This window comes from Podarcis muralis, chromosome 8, assembly GCF_964188315.1.
Source record: "Podarcis muralis chromosome 8, rPodMur119.hap1.1, whole genome shotgun sequence".
NCBI classification, from domain to species: Eukaryota; Metazoa; Chordata; class Lepidosauria; order Squamata; family Lacertidae; genus Podarcis; species Podarcis muralis.
In genome coordinates this window covers 37,684,291-37,704,631 of record NC_135662.1, presented here as the reverse complement: position 1 = coordinate 37,704,631, position 20,341 = coordinate 37,684,291, and the positions used below count along the sequence as shown (strand labels likewise).

Here is a 20,341-nt window from a genome sequence, read left to right as displayed (position 1 = left end):
CTATGCACTATAGTTTATACTTCTACAATCTGATGTCTAAATTAACTAACATTTCCTCCCTGCAAATCAGCTGAAGTGTACATAGATATATACGTTTACAAAGCTTAAAATGGCCAACAAATGATAATATAATCTGAAAAATAAATAGAGTTTAATACCTTAGTAATTTGTACTTAGAAACAAAGGCCTTGGTGCAGTCTTGTTGTGTGCACTTGTAGGGCCTCTCTCCTGTGTGAGAGTATGAGTGAACCTTTAATTTCTCAACACTGTTAAAGGCCTTGTCACACAGTTGGCAAGGAAAGTTTTTTCTTGGTTTGGATTCACCACGCTTACGTTTCCCTGAAGGGACTTTCTGGGTATCTCTTACTTCTGACAAATCACCAGGAATGACAGTGGCCATCGCAGCCTAAACCAGGCCTTCTTGTTGGACACTTGGGAATTGCCCAACTCCACTAAATGATTTAGCTTTAGATGGCTTCTCAAGTTTCATGTGGTCGTTAAAGAAAGCAAAAGGGGACTGGAAAAAAAAATAAGAAACAACTATTTGTAACTACACTTAATTTTGAAGTTTACTTGCTATGTGATGTTTTTGAATAAAGCTTATATAAAATTAGGTTCAGCTGGTCTAATGTAATATATGTAGGCTCATTTAAGCTATTTATCACAGCTCATAATTCACTGCTCAGGATGGACAGAACCACATATGTGCTGAAACTACATCTTGCCATTCTTTTGAGGTTCTTGAGGCAATGTAGTAGTACTGCAAGAATTTATCTAAGCCTTAAATAAAAGTAACTGTTCCTATATTTCTGTAGAAATCAGTTTCTCATCTTGTGTCAAACCAAAGTGATATTGCTAAGTGAGTGCCATCTACTGAAGAAAAAAAAGCACAATTCAAAAGGAATCTAGTCTGAAGCAGCACTGTAAACTGGACTAAAAATAATGGTGCATGATACAGCACTCTCATGACTATACTACTACAGAACTTTGGGGGAAATGCAAGTATGAATAGCCTTACATAATTTTTTTTATTGCCTGCGGAATACAAAATGCCAAGGAAAAGTCCCTGTGAACAGATAACTATAATGTCTAATCTAACTCAGTGTCTTCTGACCTTATAGTTATTTATGCACAGAGACTTCAAAATACGATGATGATGATAATAATAAATGTATTCAATCATGCAAATCCTCAAATTGCATTCCAGAGTGCTATAGTCCTGAATGGTCTGTACCATGCAATTGTTCATCATGTGTAGAAGACCCTAATATTAGCTACATAAGAATCTGACTGACAGCCAAGCTGTGGTGATTTAGTGCTCAGGAATTATATGGGCACAAGTATGTCAACATCTACAAGAGTTATCTAATCCTTGCTTTTAGTAACCATGAGCACTCTGCAATCCTCTATTCCTAACAGTACTGTTTTTCAAATATTAAAACTAAGCTGACATCATAGATAGCAAGGCCAAAGAAGCTATTAAGGAAACAGATTGGAGGCTAGATATGCAACTGACAGATACTAAAGGTTTATGAGGAAAGACAAGCATAAGCATAGAAGGTACCGTAATAAGATTTACTCAGAGGTGTAGTTTGCATGTCATGGTAAAGCAAACTATGGCTTACTGAAACCAAGTGAATGTGACGGCTCCTGGAGAGAAGCTCACACCTGCTTTGCTCCTCCCCAGGCCTTTTAGCAGTATGGAATGGCTCCCAACCCAAGATCATGATGTCTCCTCAACCACGATCTGTAACCAAAGGACAAATCCCAGGTTCAGAAGACACACTAAGCCAAACCTTTACTCAGCTGTTGCACCACTCTGTGCTAAAAGGTTGGGGGAGGAGCCAGGCTCTCTTCTGGAGCCAACATGTTCATGCAGTTGCAATAAGCCACAGCTTGGCTTACAGTGATATGCAAACTAGGCCAGTTCCACCTAACTGAACGATTGTCCGTAAAATCTTTGGTGCTTTCAAACAAACCATGTATTCTAATGAACACCTAGTTATATTGTTTTAGAAACATCTATCAGTGGATAAAAAATAAACCTACTTCTTGGGGGACAGGGAATGGCAAAATGTATAGATTAGCCTAGCATGTTTTTTATTGTTTTATTGATTTCTGCACTTCACATTGTAAAAATAAAATCATTTTGCTATTCATAATTTGTGCCAATTTCTTTCTAAATGAACTAGATAAATGATATAAGAAAAAAAATACCTCCCTTTGGGAAAAGTGGTAATAATTATCTCCAGGGTGTTTTATCCACATGCTAAAACCTGGTTGTAGCGGATTCAGCTGGTTATTTGGGGATCAATGATCTTCAGATGTTAAATTCTAGATTTTTAGGTTTGGCTACCACTACACTTTAACATAAGGAAGTTCGCAGATGGCAAGTTTCCTGTCCCTTCCACTCCCTTGCAGCCACCTGCCCTTCATGAAAAGCCTTTCTGGAAGTCATGGAAGTGGTGGTGTTCATCTGAATGCCCCTATTGTACAGCAGCCTCATCATGGCTGTATAGTCAGGACCAGAATGCAAATTTGGGTGCCCCTGTCCTCCCAAGTGAGCATCCCTTAGCCTCTGATGTTTAGGGCTTGATAAGATTGATTTTATGCCTGCACCAGCAATTTCATTAAGCACACTTAGCATCAACCACAGTTTATAACCACAGTTAAGACCATTTTATATAAAGTGGCTATTGAATATGTTGGTGCAGTTGCAATACCAATAATAGTTAGCACAAAACTGATAGTGGGAGAAAGACCCACCTGAGAAGGCTCAAACTTCAGGGTTCAAGTTCTTGGGGAACTGCTGATCTCTCATATATTCATGGTTAGGCCACTGGGAAAGCCCAAAATAGTTCTAAGAGCTTTTTAACAGCAGAGAGGAAAGGGCAACTATGAAACTCACACCTGACACACTATCTGGGGGTGGGGGACTACATTTTTTGATTAAAATGGTACATTTTAATGCATCTTCCACAACAAATTGAATAATATACCCCTATTTGTTGTGCCAGATACTGATACTCTGAGGAAGTCCTAAGTGAAAAGGAACTGAAGCTGTTCTAGTGACCAATTGTTGTGTCCCTTAATTAGCAACAAAAGCAAAAAAGTGCAAGTCAAACTACAACTGAAAAATAAAGCACATTTAATTATTTGCCTGCCATCTTTCTAACCTTTCCTTATTGGTACCAATAATGCTTAATTAAGAAAATATGATGAAGTAGGAACTGGGAAGCAGAACACGCATTCCCAAAATTCAGTTGTGTGTCCCCATAAAAGTCTTAAGCGAATAAACTGCAAAACCTAAGTGACCACAAAAAAATAAAAATAAAATACAAGAAGTGTTTATGGAAATATTTAATGAATTTAGAAATAAAGCATAACATCTCATGGTGATTACTGCTTCATCATAATTCCGTAGCCTTATGGCATCTTCAAGCCCTATAAAAGAAGCTACACCTTATAGTGAACTGCAATTTTATCTACCCACATAGGTTTAGTGGTAATATTTTCAAGGATTTGTCTCTTAATACAGTAATGACATTGAACAAATTGTAAGGCCTTAGAAGTACCTTGGAAAAGAACTAGAACTACTGCCTTTTGCTGTCAGGAAATTGTGAGTAGGCTCAACCATATATGTTTGTGCATGTGTGTGTAATTGCTATACTTAAAAAAAATATATGGGTGAGACTATCTCAAGACCCTACATGTAGCACAATCACCTGCATTGTGGACCACAGGCAGTGGTGTGTCCAGCTGTACAGCAGGAGGGGTATGACTGAAAGAGAAAAACCAGTACGAGAAATGCTGAACCCTTGCCCCAGCAACAGGATTTTGTTCTTATTTTTGGCGACCAAAACCAGTCCCCCTAGCCACGTTTCATATTGCTCTATGAGTTCAGCTACATGTAATGGATTGTGGGGCACAAAAGCTAGGGGCAATGAGTTCAGCAATCCTCTTTCACCACCTCTCTTTCACTTTAAATATACTGTGCTTTAGAGTTGCACTGCAGACCCATGTTCGAATGCTCAAGTCTACTGCTACTACATCTAGCTAAGGCCTCAAGAACATTTAATTTAAGGCGTTGAAACTATGTGCTGAATAAGAAAGATCTTTATTGCTCTGGAATCTAACCACTGAATTCATTACGATGATGCAAATGCTAATGAATTAAGTGCAGCTATGTCCTCATATAAAAACAGTTTCAGCAGGCAGGATCCAAAGAGGCGTGTGCATGCATGTAAAGCACTTCCAAGAGTACCGAGGTGGGGAAGTTGATCTTCCCTTACAACTGCACCACCTTGTGCTCACTGAATTCTCTCCAGAGTGTGCCCTAACCGTTAGAAGCAGCTGGGAGGAGAGAGAGGGAAAGGAGAGGGATGCACGCAAGGAGCTTCAGTAGAAAGGGAGGATCAGTAAAGCCCTAGTGCACATGTAGAACATTGCATATGGTCCTCTGGAGCCCAGCCATTTAAATTTGGTTATGCTAGTCCTGGAATAAATTTCTGATTAAACCACTCACTGGCTTATTATTTCTAGCTATCTAGATAAGCTAATTCAATTGTGGATGTACAGGCTGAGCAATGCAGACAGGATTTTAACATTAATGTTCAAATATTACACTTCTCAAAGACCAGCTGAAATTTTTTTGAGTCACAATGCCTATTTTCAGCTTCAGTATATTATTATTCATATTTGTTCTTTCACAACTATAGGATGGATGATACAGTTATTAGAAACCATTTAAAATCTACGTTAAAAAACAATACTTTTATATATTTTGTACCATTTTAAAAGGTGTTCATACTCAAAACAGATTTATGGTAGCCTCTGTTCAGTGCACACCTGGTGATGGATAACGAAGAAAAACCTTCAGATTTTGGTCTTAACCAGTTCCACTGACATGTCTAGGAGCAAACCAGAATCCAGTGCTTCCCATTTTTGCTGATCTGAAAAACAAAGCAGAAGGGGCTAGACATTAGTGAAGAGGTTGACTTCAGAAAACTAGATGTCAATGGGAAAGAAAAATAGCCTGTGCTCATACTTTTTATGTTATATAACAATAATTAACAGTAATCATGATCCAGATTTTCTGCATGCAAAGAACAACATATCTTGTCTCTAGACAGGACTAGAAAACAGCAAGTCAGAAGAGGAGATAAGCTAGAAAGCTAATATAGTCTTCTCCCACCCTTGGTGCTAAAACAACAGTGTTGTCCAACAATACACTCCTCTTTCCGGCTGCATGCAATCTTCTAGTCTTCAGCAGACTAACAGCACCAGGAGCAGTTCTGCACATAGGATCCAAGTAATTGAATGTGCCCAGAGGAAGAATGTTCTGTGAGACACTGCCATTACATGAGAACCAGGAGGGATGATAAGTCAGATGTAATCAATCTTCACTACTCTTCTTGTTTGCGTCCTCATTCCCTGTTCTGCTCCTTCCCTTTGATTCACTCACTTGTTTCCAGTCCTTTGCACATGGAATCAACATGCTTTACAATGGTCAATGCATACCAGCTTACCATTACTTTTTAATTTAATGCACGTAACTGATAATGGTGAATTACAAAAGGTAGTAATTCCATAAGCAACGGCAATACCATAAGCCAAATAACTCCAAAGATGAGAGTACAAGTGTTTGAGTTCCACTTTGAGGTGTGGGTGCATGCATGCATATGATTTGCATGAAGAAGTATCAGTTAGAAGAATAGTTAAGCACTCTTCCCCCATCCTGTCTCTTCACCAATCATACATGTCCCTGAAGTGGGGCTTCCAGTTATGAAAAGGGATGATGGGCGGCCATTACACGCACTTATACATAACTTGCTCCATCGTCTGCAAATATGAATTGCAATATGGATCAAATTCAAATTCTTTTTTAAAAAAATAAGGATCCACCTTATTTCTTTAATTTTAAGTACTGTTAAACTGTTTTAATACTGTGTTTTAATTGTTGTAACCTGCCCTGGGACTTTGGGTGAAGGGCTGCTAATAAACTGTAGCAATAATAATACAAACAAAACAATTTCTCAATCCATTTACATTAGAGAGAACAAATTGACAAGACAAACAATGTTACTTTTGATGTGTTGGACAAATATTAGCTTTAAAATGAAAAGATTACTGTATTAGTTTCAAAGGCCTATTCACATATAACACTAAGCCATGGGTTATATAGGCAAAGTGTGATTTGTTCAGCCATCCGAAGCATGCCCAGCAGACTAACTATGGTTAGACTAACAAAGCCATGGTTTGTTGTTGGCATATGAATCATGATTTGTTTTTAACTATGGTTTGTCATTATGTCTAAATCCTGCAGCCTCACCTAACCATGGTTTGTTTGACAACCCCACCTCAGACTCTCACCAAAAATGTTCATCCCACCATAGATACAATCATAAAATATAAAACTATAACATGCAATCTAAGAAGAGAAGAGTTTGGATTTGATATCCCGCCTTTCACTCCCTTTAAGGAGTCTCAAAGCGGCTAACATTCTCCTTTCCCTTCCTCCCCCACAACAAACACTCTGTGAGGTGAGTGGGGCTGAGAGACTTCAAAGAAGTGTGACTGGCCCAAGGTCACCCAGCAGCTGCATGTGGAGGAGCGGAGATGTGAACCTGGTTCCCCAGATAACAAGACTACCGCTCTTAACCACTACACCATACTGGCTCTCAACAGTTTTAATAGGAACAACAGTTCCTAAACAGTTTTAATAGGAAGCAACAAAAAACAGAGCAGACAATGTCTGGGAAATGTTAGAAGTACTAAAAGAAATAACTTATTTATTTCCACTGGGGATGGGCTAGGAAATTTTAGAATACAATCAAGAAAACAAATCAAAAATATAGTTACTGTTGAATTCACTACTGTTGTTTACTTTATACAAAAGAGATACTGTTCAACATTTATGCATTGATATTGTGTATGATTGACTCAAGAATAAGTTATGCACAATATTAGAGAGTATTCTCTCTTCCCACAACTTAAAATAGAATGAAAACAGCACTTATCAAAGCGAACACTTCCATTCAGACAGATGTTCCTATTCTAGTTGGTTTCATATAAAAATTGTTTAATTAGGGTGAACACATGAAGACCAAAATGTAATACTTATTCCAGTACAATTTTTATTAATTATTTACAAAAAAGTTTCACACATCAAATACAATTTATATGTTCAAGTTAGCAATGTATTATTAATACATTGCACATATTTAGTGTACTTAATAATAATGATGGTAATAATAACAACAATTTTAATATTTATACCCCGCCCATCTGGTTGGGTTTCCCCACAATGCATCAAAGCCAACATTGAGATAATGGCGAAAGGTCATCAACACACATGTGTCTGTGATAAAAGTCTTGATTTTTTTTAGATTTTTGCAGGTGTAGTACTACTATCTGGCACCAGCACAGCCTAAAAAAAAAACCAATCTCACTGAAGCTACTATTCAGGAGACATCCCAGTCCTCTGGACAGGCTTTTCAGAGAATCATAGAATTATAGAGTTAGAAGGGACTGTGAAGGTCATTTAGTCCAACTCCTTGCAATGCAGGAATCTTTTGACCAATGTGGTTTCAAACCCACAACCCTGAGATTAAGACAGTGTTCGACAGTGGAATTTGCTGCCAAGGAGTGTAGTGGAGTCTCCGTCTTTGGAGGTCTTTAAGCAGAGGCTTGACAACCATATGTCAGGAGTGCTCTGATGGTGTTTCCTGCTTGGCAGGGGGTTGGACTCGATGGCCCTTGTGGTCTCTTCCAACTCTATGATTCTATGATCCTAAGAGTCTCCTGTTCTACCAACTAGCTACAGTAAGGAACTACAGTGAGAAGAGGAAAAAGAAAAACTCTGTTTTGTGAGGTTCCTCCCACATTTGGTTATCAAGATAAAAACACAGTGCCCTTTTCTCTCTCTCAAAAGGATAACATTGTAAAATGAAGTGTATAATATCAAGTAGTGATTTTATATCCAAATAATCATTTCCCTCACCACAATGACACTTGCACTTTGTTTGGATATAACTTTTAAACTACAGAGGAATCCCCACTTTACACGGGGGTTCTGTTCCGGGACACACACAAGTGGGGATTCACCCATTCTGCCCTGCCCTTTTTTATTGCCATTTTTGGCACGTGTGTTAGCAGAAGCACATATGCTGATTGTGCGCAAGTTGGGAGACATCTGTATATTACTGAAGTTGCTTCTTAATCATATATTTCGGTTTATATTTTTTTGGACATATTTATTAAGGCATATTTCTGCAGGGGGTTTTTTGTTTTGTTTTTAACAGACTGGATCAAATGGCAGTAAATTTATAGAACCAGAAAGTTTTCCTGTTCAAAATATTCCAAAACAACCCACAACACTGGGCATATAAGAGTATTAACAGACTTGTTAGATCAGATGAAGTCTAGTGCAGCTTTGTTTTCAGTGGTGACTAGCCAGATGCCTCTGTTCACAATCAAGACATGAATATGATTCTATTTCCCACCTGCAAGTGTCCCTAGCATCCAGTATGGAGTTATACTGTCTCTGAACATGTGGGTTTAGATATTATGGCTGATAAGAGGTACCTTCAATTCGCAGAGCTGTGGTAGAATACTAAAAGAGATCCATGTAAAGGTGTGGTTAGGGGTAGTTTGACAGGACTGGTAGGGTTTATAGCATTCCCACTTCTGGGAGGCATCAGCCATCCCTGCTTGTAAACGTGGGAATGCACCTATAATTATAAATGTGAATAAAAGTCAATGTACAACCTAACTAAGAGTTCGTCCACTTGTTCTGTGTCTTAAAAAAATGGGGCCGGTCTGAGTGGTATTCTGCTGGTCCCGTGCTTTCTAGGCCTGGGTCTGAATGGCTATGTGTTTACCCCCCAGCTTTTGCCTAGGAAACATACTCTTGACTGCTGAATCGGAAAAAACAACAATCCACAGAAAACCCAATTGCAATTTGATCTGATTCAGTGGTAAACTGGGGGTTTCTCTGGGGAAAAGCAGCAGGACAAATGGAGGTGTGGATGAGACCCTAAAAGGCATCATGATATGACGCGTCATGCTTGGACGAAGGAGACCAGAATCCTAAATCAGTTCTGTAGTCCATTTAAAGAATGAAATATTGTGCCCATTTTTCGGTCAAACACACCTGACCAGATTTTTGTAAGCATAAAAGGAATCATCCTGAGGAATACCGGAATACGTATGTAATAAAAGTTTGTTAAAGCAAAAACATAAAAAATAAAAATAAAAAAAACCTTCACCCACCTTTCAAGCCAGACATGTAAATAACCACTTGCCTAGATATGTAGCAGCTCACAGGCAAGTGGGAACTCAGAACTCTTGATCTGCAGTACATCCACATCTCGTGTCTAGCCCTTTAAAAATAAAATAAAATTCCATCGCAGAGGGCTGAGGAAACTTTACACTTTCCAGGTATCAGAACCCAAAAATGCCTTTTATCAGTTCTGTCTGGTTCACCAGCTACAGCTTTTCTTGCACAGTGATAACTTAAGAATAATAATTTATTACTTATACCCCTCCCATCTGGCTGGGTTTCCCCAGCTACTCTGGGCAGCTTCCAACAAAATATTAAAAATACAATAAAACATCAGACATTAAAAACTTCCCTAAACAGGGTTGTCTTCAGATGTCTTCTAAAAGTCAGATAGTTGTTTATTTCCTTGACATCTAGTGGGAGGGCGTTCCACAGGGCGAGTGCTACTACCAAGAAGGTCCTCTGCCTGGTTCCCTATAACTTCGCAGTGAGGGAACACCCAAAGGCCCTCGGTGCTGGACCTTAGTGTCCGGGCTGAACGATGGGGGTGGAGATGCTCCTTCAGGTATAGTGGGCTGAGGCCATTCAGGGCTTTAAAAGTCAGCACCAACACTTTGAATTGTGATCAGAAACGGACTGGGAGCCAATTTAGATATTTCAGGACCGGTGTTATGTGGTCTCGGCAGCCACTGCCGTTATATGTGTTGGTAACCTACGAACATGAGTTTGACCAAACTGCGGGAGGCAATGGAAGACAGGAGTGCCTGGAGTGGTCCGTGGGGTCACGAAGAGTTGGACACGACTAAACAACTAAACAACAACAACCTAAAGGCTGGATTACTGTAATGCATTCTATATGGGGCTTTGGAAGCTCCTGATCTGGAAGCCCATACAGATAGGGGTGCATGGCCGACACCACCATTAAAACATTTTCACTAGCTGCCTATTTACTACTGCATCATGTTCATTGATTCGCAAAGCCCTGGACAACTTGAGAGATCCAGGGTACCTTATATTTCAGCTCAATCACTGAGTTTATCTGCAAGAGCATTGTTAGTCATCTCCCAAAGTTGGTAAAGCTCACCTGACAGCAATAAGAAATTGCACTGACACAGTTCTAGAATGCTCTGCCAATAAAGATTCAGCAGACATCTTCTATTTAAATTTTTAAATTTCCACTGAAAAGCCCCCTGCTTTCTTTTGCAAATAGCACTGCCACTTTATCTTTTTTGTACCTAATGGAGACCTGGTAATTGACCACAAAAATGCAACAACATGTACGCTAAAGCTCACAACTTACACACTTTTAACTTGTGTGCATTCAGCTTTCCATACTTGGCAAAAAAATAAAGAATAAATACCAAGGGGGTGGATATCCAGAAAAGACTTTGGCAATGCCACCTGTCATTGAATGTGATGTGTTCTGACTATACAGGCAGTGACCATTTTAGGAATGTCCAATATGTGTGTGACTTTTCATGCACACATCACGCCAAACTCAAAGTGACCAAAAGTCACAAAAAGGGGTAGAATGGGGAGTTTGCAGGCTTTTTAAATGGGCGTTCTGACTATACACAATCTCATGTAAGCGTGCAGTACCTCGGAACATAACCCCTGCACAGGTCACTGCCTGTATTTAAAATGTAATTGAACTTAAAGGAATGCAATGTTGTAAATTAAGATTTATAAGCAAAAGTAATAAACTGGTTTGAGAAATATAACTGATTGATCGATAAGAATGATTGTTAGGTGCTTCAAAGCCTATTTAGTTAGCTTGTCAGCTATAAAGTTTCAGCATAGCTGATCACAGATAAAAATTACCTTAACAATCTAGTGTTAGGAAATATAGGAAGTTAACATGTGAGAAACCTGCTTAGGAACTGTAGGAAAAGGTCTGGTACATGTGGGACATCTGTGTGCAGATCGGTGTCCCTATGGGCTAAATATTAACCACTTTTAAACGTCAATCTCTGTAGAAAAACACATTCTGAGTACCCGTATTAGTCAGTGCCTGTAATGCTGGGATAATATTCCATAGGTTAAAAGAATTCTAACATCAACTAGTACATTGCAACAATGAGCATGCTATATATACCTCATTCTAAATAAGTATTTGGTCGTGACAGTTCTGGACTTCTTGCTATGCCCATGCCACCTCCTTTCTTAAGGTGCTGGGAGTAAAGGGGGAGTGTCTAAGTTTTAGATGGGTTTGGTTAATGAAGAAGCAGGCAAATTTCCTTGGGGCTAGGAATTTGGGCAGGTCTACTGTGACACTGGGTTCTTTGGGGTCTGCAACTGGTAGTGGCAACATGCTTGCCCACTGGTGGGTGGAGGGAGTCCTGCCCTTTTTGCAGTGAACATAACAATTTGTGCACCCAGATGCTCCCCCAAGTTGCTGTATGGCTAAAAGAGCGCGGCTAGAAGGGGGACAGTTATGAGAATCATAGAGGAAGCAGCATTGTTATTTGCATGTCAGGGTCCAGCAAGGAGACCTTATAGAAGGGGACCTGATGAAGAGTGTGTGTAGCAAGTAAGCACATATCCACAGGTGACACTTTTGGGGCAAGGTAGGTACAGTGCACTTAAGTACTCAGGATGCTGAGTCATAATGTGAGTGGAGTTCACGGGCAGAGGTGGTACAGTTCATTCAATTTCCATGGGAGAACTCTTCATACAGACTTCAGAGCAGGGCATCTGCTACTTGCAAAGTCATATTCTTTGCAAAGTGTCACACTCCTCCATGCTTTGGGCCATCTCAGGTATTTGCATGTTCCCTGCTTCTTTCTTCCAGGGCTCACATGCTCACTTTGCCCTACTCTGCACATGCAAACCCCATGAAGACTCTCAGAGGACACCGCTACCACCGGTCTACATGTAGCTGGTCGTTGGATCAGAAGAGGGAAACCCACTTAAAGAATTGAAAAACTGACTCTAAAGAAGGCAAATTGCTGAAAACAGAACCCCGGATGACCGCAACGGAAAGCAGAAGGGTAAGTGATAACAGAAAAGAAGTACAGAAATAAATAGTACTCAGGTGGGTGGGTGAAAAAGGAGAATGGTGGTCAATAGCATCAGAGGCTAGTTATAAATCAATAATGGGGAAAGGTGTCAAATGTCATAGGGAGCACGCACCCTCATGGCATAGCTATCTTAATTTCCCCGGCTTTACCACTGTGGGTGAAATAATTTCCTCTGATTTAGAATGCAAACTCTTGTCTCTGTTTTAGCACAGAGCAGAAATCTCCACTTGTCACTGCCACCAGTCTCTGTGATTACTAACTCAGATCAGGCATACCCTGGGTCAATACTTCAGACCAATTCCTATACAGAAAACCAAGATCCTTTTACATGAGATGGAATATAAAGTCAAATGACTGAACCAGCACCACACTTAAAAGTTTTATACCATTAGATACTATTACATCTTCATGATCCCAAATAATCTTTCTGACTGCTTACTGTCCCCACAGAGCTTCAGCATAAAGTAACTGGACAATATAATGCAATCTCCAGCTGTGCTTTTAGTTGGCCAACCAAATGACAAATATAGTGGTTTAGTGTGAAATTCCTTTTGATGGATGAGTTTTGGCAGGTAAGCTGTTCCATTCAATAGGCTTCCTCTCAAAAAACCCACAATGCGTTTAATTTGCAGGGGAACTGTACAGCTCTATTTTAAAAACTGGTGCACATAAAAGTGAATATGGTATCAAGCCCATATTTTCTATGGATGTGTCGTCACAACTGTCAAATAATTTGCAATTAGTAGAAAGGTATGTGATTTTATTTTACCCCTGATGTTTTATACATGCCCTGCAGAATGCAAGTTCAAATACATTTTAAAAAGATACTGATGCTTACTTAATATTTGCATCCATAGTTCAGAATCAGTTATGCTAGGATGGTATAGCCTTCAGTTTCAGGAAAGAGCCATGGTGCTTATACATTCACTCAAGCGTGGAAATAAATATGACACCTGATGAGCGCCATACCCCATAGTTGCTTTTGCCTGGACTTAACCATCCAGGGGTCCTTTACCTTAATTCCATACTACGCAAGTACTACACTTTCCTACAGTCTCATATTGTGCTTACATACAGCTCAGTATTTATGCATCCACATTTTCCCTTGATCTGTGAGCAAACTAGATCTGCAGGTCAAAGTAACCTAATGAACTAATCCAGAGGCTGAAAATCAACTAAAATTATGGCAGCTGCTATCCTATTGTAAAGGGAGTTGGGGTTGCTTGTGCGTAAAGGGTGCTACTGTTCTAGGCAACGTAGCCTGGCTAAACCTTTCCCTGGCTGGACAGCCCTTTCTCTATGGCTGTGTCAGTCGCTGGCAGAATCCATCAGTGGGTGTTTCCTGAACTTCTTCCAACATAGAAACTCTTTGACGCCAAGTCTCCTCCTAGCCTCCCTGCGTGGAAGTCTCCTGCGCAGAGTGGGCGTGCCCAACGGAGGTCCTGGGCTCTCCCCGCTGGTTTCTGTGGAAGAGTCTTGGAGCCCTCTCTCCGCAGTTCCCCCTTGCTTCCTGGTGTCACTCCCATTTCCTTCCTCAAAGGAAGTGTTCTCTCTCCCCCTGCTGGTCCCTTCTCCTGCATCGTTGGGGAGCCTTACCTCCACTCTAGGCTCCGATGGCAGTTCCCTGACACCTATATACCCCAGGCTCTCACTTTTTCACACAAGCACAATACCACATTAAAATAATGTGGTATAAGTTTATTGAAAGAAGCTTGTGGGAACTAGATTTTAAGAACTCCTAAAATGTACATGTGTGCTAATAATCTAAAAAGGAGTACCACAGATAATACAGAAAACTGCAGTGCTTTTCTTTCAGAAGACTCAATAACAGTGCCAGGAGAATTGTCAAAATGGTATTTCATTCAACTTGTAATTTTAATTAGATAATCCTCACAAGTTATACTATTGCTAGGGAAGTGGCAAAGAAGTCTAGACTTGTTTCTTAAAAGTTTAGAAATTCATGCCAATAACATCCAAACTTAGGACCGAACTTAACTAACAGTTCCTACTTTTAAAAACATTGGGTGGAATGCAGCTAGTGTCTCAGCAGAGGCATCCTTTAATTGTTTAATTAAAGCAAGAAACTGCTAGGAGCTCCAAAATGTTCTCTCCAATCTGGAAGAATGGGAATTAAAATGGCAAATGCAATTCAGTTTAAGTGTAAGGTGAATTCCTAACATATATTCCTAACTTATATATGCTAATGACATCTGAATTGGTGGCAACTGATCAGGAATGAGACTTTGGAATGAAGCTGCCAAACCAGTGTTCAGTAGTTATGAAAAAGGGTGAATTCCACCTTGGAGATAATTAGGAAAGGGACTGCTAATATCACAGTCTATGGTACAACTACACTTGGAATACTATATACAGTTCACCTCAAAAAAGATATTGTAGAGTTGGAAAGGTTACAGATAGGAGCAACCAAAATGATCAAGGATCTAGAACTACTAACAAAAGGTATAAAGGTGAGTAAATGGAGACATAATCGAAGAAAGACCCTCTCTTTCATAGTATCTAAGGCCATCCAATGAAGGTGAATGTTAGAAGATTCAGGACAGATGAAACAATGCATGCACTTCTTCACACAGCGCACAAGATGCAGTGATGTCTTTTAAATATGAAGCAAATTCATGGAGTATCAACAGCTACTAGCCCTGATGGCTATTTACTGCCTCCAGAGGCAGAGGAAACATGCCCTGAATACCTGTTGGTAGGGAGCTTAAGTGGTGAGTCCTACTGCACTCAGGTCATGCTTGCAGGCTTCCCTTGGCATCTCATTGACCACTACAAGAACAGGATGTTGGATCTGATATGCCTCAGGTCTCTTACATTTTTCTATTTAATCACTATTGGTATTATCAGACTAAGTCACAGTCGGAGTAGAGCTATCGAAAACAACTGACTTTAGTTATGATGAACTTAAATCCATTGATTTCAACAGGTCTATTTTAAGTATGACATATTCTTATAGCCCCTATTTCTCAAAACTTACAAATACACATGGGAAGCAACACCACTTACCATTCCATAAGCAATCCTGAGACCTCAGATCATTTCAGCTCCTCTTTTTCTGGAATTGCTTCCATCCCAGCCAGGTTGGGTTTTAATTTAAGTTTTTTTGTGGGGAGGGGGAACTCTTAAGATGAAGGCGTCCTTCGGTTTGCTTTTTTACCCTCTTTCTCATCCCCCTTCTGGGCTACATTTTTAAGACTGTAAGCCTGAATTTTTTTATTGATCTGTAAGCTCTTTTGGCTGAATATCTGGTTTTAAAGATGCTTTAAATAAGAAATAAATATTAGAGAACAACACTAGGGAGGATGACAACCAGCAGCTATCCAGGCACAAAGCATGGCAAGCATCAGATGTTGACACCACCACCCTCAATGAAGCAATTATGGGAAGTAATGCACAAAGTATTGCCATAAATAAGTTGACTGTAATTTGTTTATTGAGCCAACTACAGTAGATACTTCTGTAAGATGTTATGGTGCCTACATGCCAAACAAGGTATCTGGTCTGCAAGGTCCTTTGATACCCCAAACTACTATCACACTATCTTTCCATCACCCACCTAGAGATTTATAAACACCACTAGTCAAAGAGTAAATCTGCATTTCACCACTCCCCACCCCCATCCCATTGTTGTTACTTTTCAAGGTAAGTGGTGAACTGTAAGCAATAAGAAAAAACTTGGTTTTTGTTAACATGCCCACATTTGTTGTAGCCTCTAAAAAAACAGCAAAGTGGTACACAGTCATAAATAAAAATAAAGCCATCTAAAAAAAAGAGAGAGATTTTAAAATAAACAGAACTAGGCAAGATTCCATACAAAACCAAGGATACATAGCAGTTTTCAGACATCAGTAAACACTCTCAATAAAAATTTAGTCCACCAAGAAAAATCTAACAGAGATGAGGACAGGTATACCTTAGCTGGCAAAGTGTTCCACTACGTGGGCATCACTGTAGAGAAGGTGCAGCCTCATGCCCTTGCAGCACTCACATCTGTAAAAGACAGGGCATGGAGGTGCTTTTAGCACTTGCTATTCATACCAGCAAGTTCCAAGTGTGCATTTTGCTTAAATGGTACAAGCTTATCAAAGCAACAAAATAGGCAACTGTCTTGGCAGCTGTTTTAGAAGCCTGAGCATATGCTTAGTTGGCAGACACTATTTTGCAGGTTATGTTAATCACAGACTTTGTAATCAAGTACCAACCCCAGTCAGATACTAGCCCACAAAATGTTTAAATATTATCAGATTGCAAACTAATAGAACCATTTGAACATTCTGTGAGCTAGTTTATTCCATTATTGAGAGGTCAGCGGCAAACATTATCTGACTTGCATTGGTCCATGAACAAACTATGAAGCACAAATTAAATTCCTGTATATTTTGTATGTGTAAGACAGGATGGTGATCAAATGGTGAAACTTAAGCTGGACTTCAGCTGCTCTGCAAAACTCCAATCAACTATCTTTTTTGAACCATATAGTCTCAGTAGCACTTGGCAAATTCACAGTGCTTGGCAAATTCAGAGACAGAGCTATGAAATATTCTGTGAGTTTTATAACCAAGCTTGTAACTCAGGAGAGTTCATCTGTAAGGCTCGAGAATGTGGACAAGGGGCTTGGAACAGTCAGTGCAACCATTTGCACTCTGGATGATGCTTATGGAGTGCTCTTCGGCCCCATGAAACTTTCAATGTGGAGTTCCTCAGGATTCAATCCCCACCCTTAAGCTACTGAAAACCACTGAGTGGGATTATCCAGAAGTTTGGAGTACATTGTCAGCAATTTGCTGATGACACACAGCTTTACTTCTCCTTTACATCTGTAGGTGCAACTGTGGATGTGCTGGACTGCCTTGATAAGGGACTGGGTGAGAGCCAACTCACTGAAGCTCAATCTAGATAAGACCAAGGCAATGTTAGTGGGTGGTTCCTTAGACCAGATGGAAGCAGTGGACCCACCGCTGTCACTTGAGGCTCAGGTGGTCTTAGTGGCATGGAGTGCCTTCCATCAGTTTCAGCTAGTGGCCCAGTGCACCTCTATTTGGACAGGAATAGCCAAACTTCTGTTGTCTATGCTCTGGTAAACTCTAGGTTAGATTACAATGGGCTGCCTTTGAAGGTCAATTGGAAATTTCAGCTGGGGCAGAATTTGGTGGCTAGGTTGTTCACCAGGGTAAGAAGGTTTGAGCATGTTACAACAATCCTGGCCCAACTGCACTGGCTGCCAGTTAGTTTCCCAGCCCATTTCAAAGTGCTGGTTTTTACCTATACAGTCTTACCTCGGGCTGAAGTAGCTTCGGGCTAAGTATTTTCAGGTTGTGCGCTGCGGCGATTCGGACGTAACAGAGCGTGTTACTTCTGGGTATTGCCGCTCGTGCAGACGGTCAAAATGATACCACGCGCATGCGCAGAAGCGGCAAATCACAGCCCGCGGGTTGCGTCCGCTTCTGGATGTGAACAGGGCTCCGGAACGGATCCCATTTGCATCCAGAGGTACCACTGTAAAGCCTTAAATGGATCAGGACTGCAATACTTCAAAGACCACCCTCTCCCCATATGAACTAGCATGGACCCTGAGATCATCCCCTGATGCCCTTCTTCATGAGCCTCCCCCACGCAAGGTCTGGAGAGTGGCGACACGAGAACAGGCCTTTTCTGTGATGGCTCCCCATTTGTGGAATGCTCTTCCCAGAGAATCTGGCACGTTCAATACATTTCTTTGGACCCCGGGCAAAAATGTTTCTCTATAACCAGTCCTTTGGGTGATTAAATGTGTTTGTGGAAGGCAGAATTATTGGGTTTTAAAAATTATGTATTGTTGTCATTTTGTATTTTTATGTTATGAACTACCATGTGTTCTTCAGATGAAGGGCTGTATACTAATAAAATAAAAACATTAAAAATAATATCTCACACTAGTCAGAATTAGCATGTATACCTTTTCTGTGAATAGGCTCACTATTCAACTAACATTAGTTCTGGCATTAAAATCTAGTAATTGAAGATGGAAACATCTGAGCAGGTAACCACATGGAAAAGGTTGCATGGATATTTGATCACTCTCTTATCTAACACTTAGAATGGTACGAAATTACAGTGTATTTCTACAAATGCATAGACACATGTATACTTTTAGAAGGGCTATAATACCAGATTCCTTTAAATTCTTACTGAGGCATGTGTTTGATAAAACTTGGATAAAAACATTTGTTTCTGTTGAAGTAGCAGGTTTCAGTTTATTTAGTGAATCTGCTGGTGAATGTTGAACTATTTTCTTAAACGCAAGTCCCATTCCTGCTGAAAGACATCTAGGATTTCAGGTTTTTGTATGCATACATGATGTTATCACTGTCCTTGATTAAAAAGCATACAAGTTAGAAAGCACTTGGAACAGTGTGGCATAGCTGAATAATCTAACAATAAAAATGCTCTGTAATGAGCTTCTTGATAAGTGGGAATGTCAACCCAATTCAGATTTGTCACTTAATTTCAGGATGCTGGGCCCCAAATTCATTTATCCTCACAGAAACATTTGACACAGGTTGAGAGGAAAAACTTGCCTAAGTTAACTTAAACAAGCTTCATGACTTTGCAGGACTTCAAGCCTTGGAAAACTCACTTTATTCATTTATTACACAATACCAGTCAAAATTATACACATTTCTTTGATCATAATGAACACATCAAAATTATTTGCCCTAAGACCGTGTACTATTGTAGACAATCTTTCATCAGGCAAAACAGGGACTCTTTCATCATCAAGTGAAAGGGAGGGGCACCAACTGGATTCCAATTCATGGCTTCAACCTAACTAAATCACTGCAAAAATGAAACAACTTCTGTTAGTGCAATGACAGTTCCCTTCCCTTTCATCCAAATACCTCCCAAATCTGCTCTGTGGGGTTCCCTCAGCCCTCTGAAGCAGATTAGAGAGTGTTGTAGGGGGAGGAGAGTGAGAAGTACTGTTGCACTTGTGGAAACCATTTCACCTGCACAATGATTTAGTTGGTTTTTATGACCTATAAAATGTATGTGATCATATTGCAAAACAGAGTTATTGTGCACCAAAATAAACCAATTCCAATGGAATTTGGGACTGAATTCACTGGATTGTAACAAATATTTATAGACCATCCAATCAATATAATTGTGGAAAAACAATAGGGCACCTGTTCAATCTCAACTAGAAGGGAGTTCTACAAAATTGGCTTTACAATACTGAATGCACAGTTCATGGTGGATAAAAACCATGCATTTGGGGACTCATTGGGCTGAGGAACCTCTAGTTGCACCATGGATCTTAATGGGGGTCCCATCGTTGAAGGGGAAACTGGTAATATAAGATCAAAGCTTACCAAGAAATGGTCTGACCATAACAATGGGGTTATCAGGACACCTTTCTCCATTTCCAGACTCTCACTCCCACCTGCCCTGAATCAAACACAAGATTGAGGGTGTGATCATCTCTGTTTGCCAATGACAAACAGACAGTCATGGAGGTTATAAAGCCAGCATGGATGTTTAGTCCTCAGAATAACAGTTCTTCAACACCACCTTAGCAAACTCAGTCCAGAAGGGTTAGGGGTACACAAGCAACACCCCCAGTCTGTCTTGATGGCCAAATTGTAAGCTCTCAAAGCCCATTCCAGATCAGGGAGGTTTATTAGCCAGATAAATGAATTATATGGACTATAACAACTCCAACTCGCACATGTGTGTTTATCCAATTCAGCTGGCGCTGTAGAAAGTACATAGGTGAACACAGTTTCTTGATATCTAGCCCACATATGTCTCAGAAACGCATCCCAGAATGGCTCCCTCGTGAGTATGGTGTTATTGCGAACTGAACTGGTGTTAAACAGCTTCATTGTCGGAGCAGAAGGCCAACAACCAAGCTACTAGCAGACAAGAGATAAGGGAAAGATCAGAAAGGGATACAGTCTGTACATGGCTGTGTCCCTTTTTCTGCAAATGGCATGTCTGCTCTCCAGTGTCATAACTTCTTCTGCTTGTAACCAATGGA

General features: G+C 40.2%; 1 protein-coding gene across 27 annotated transcripts in view; it reads right to left on the bottom strand.

Moving 5' to 3' along the window:
- Nucleotides 1–20,341, bottom strand: part of PLAG1 (PLAG1 zinc finger) — a 35,942-nt gene that overhangs the window by 7,189 nt on the left and 8,412 nt on the right. For 2 of the 27 annotated variants that reach the window (XM_028736907.2, XM_028736910.2), the window contains 4 exons: nt 16,235–16,311; nt 9,274–9,383; nt 4,790–4,952; nt 159–517 (listed from right to left, as the gene is read on the bottom strand). In XM_028736907.2, coding sequence (XP_028592740.1) covers nt 159–400 — 242 coding nt within the window. In that variant the 5' untranslated portion in view covers nt 401–517; nt 4,790–4,952; nt 9,274–9,383; nt 16,235–16,311. Of the gene's footprint in view, nt 1–158; nt 518–4,789; nt 4,953–9,273; nt 9,384–15,327; nt 15,582–16,234; nt 16,312–18,489; nt 19,750–20,341 lie in introns of those variants that run through there. The other 25 variants (XM_077932995.1, XM_028736921.2, XM_028736911.2 and 22 more) reach the window with 21 other exon arrangements.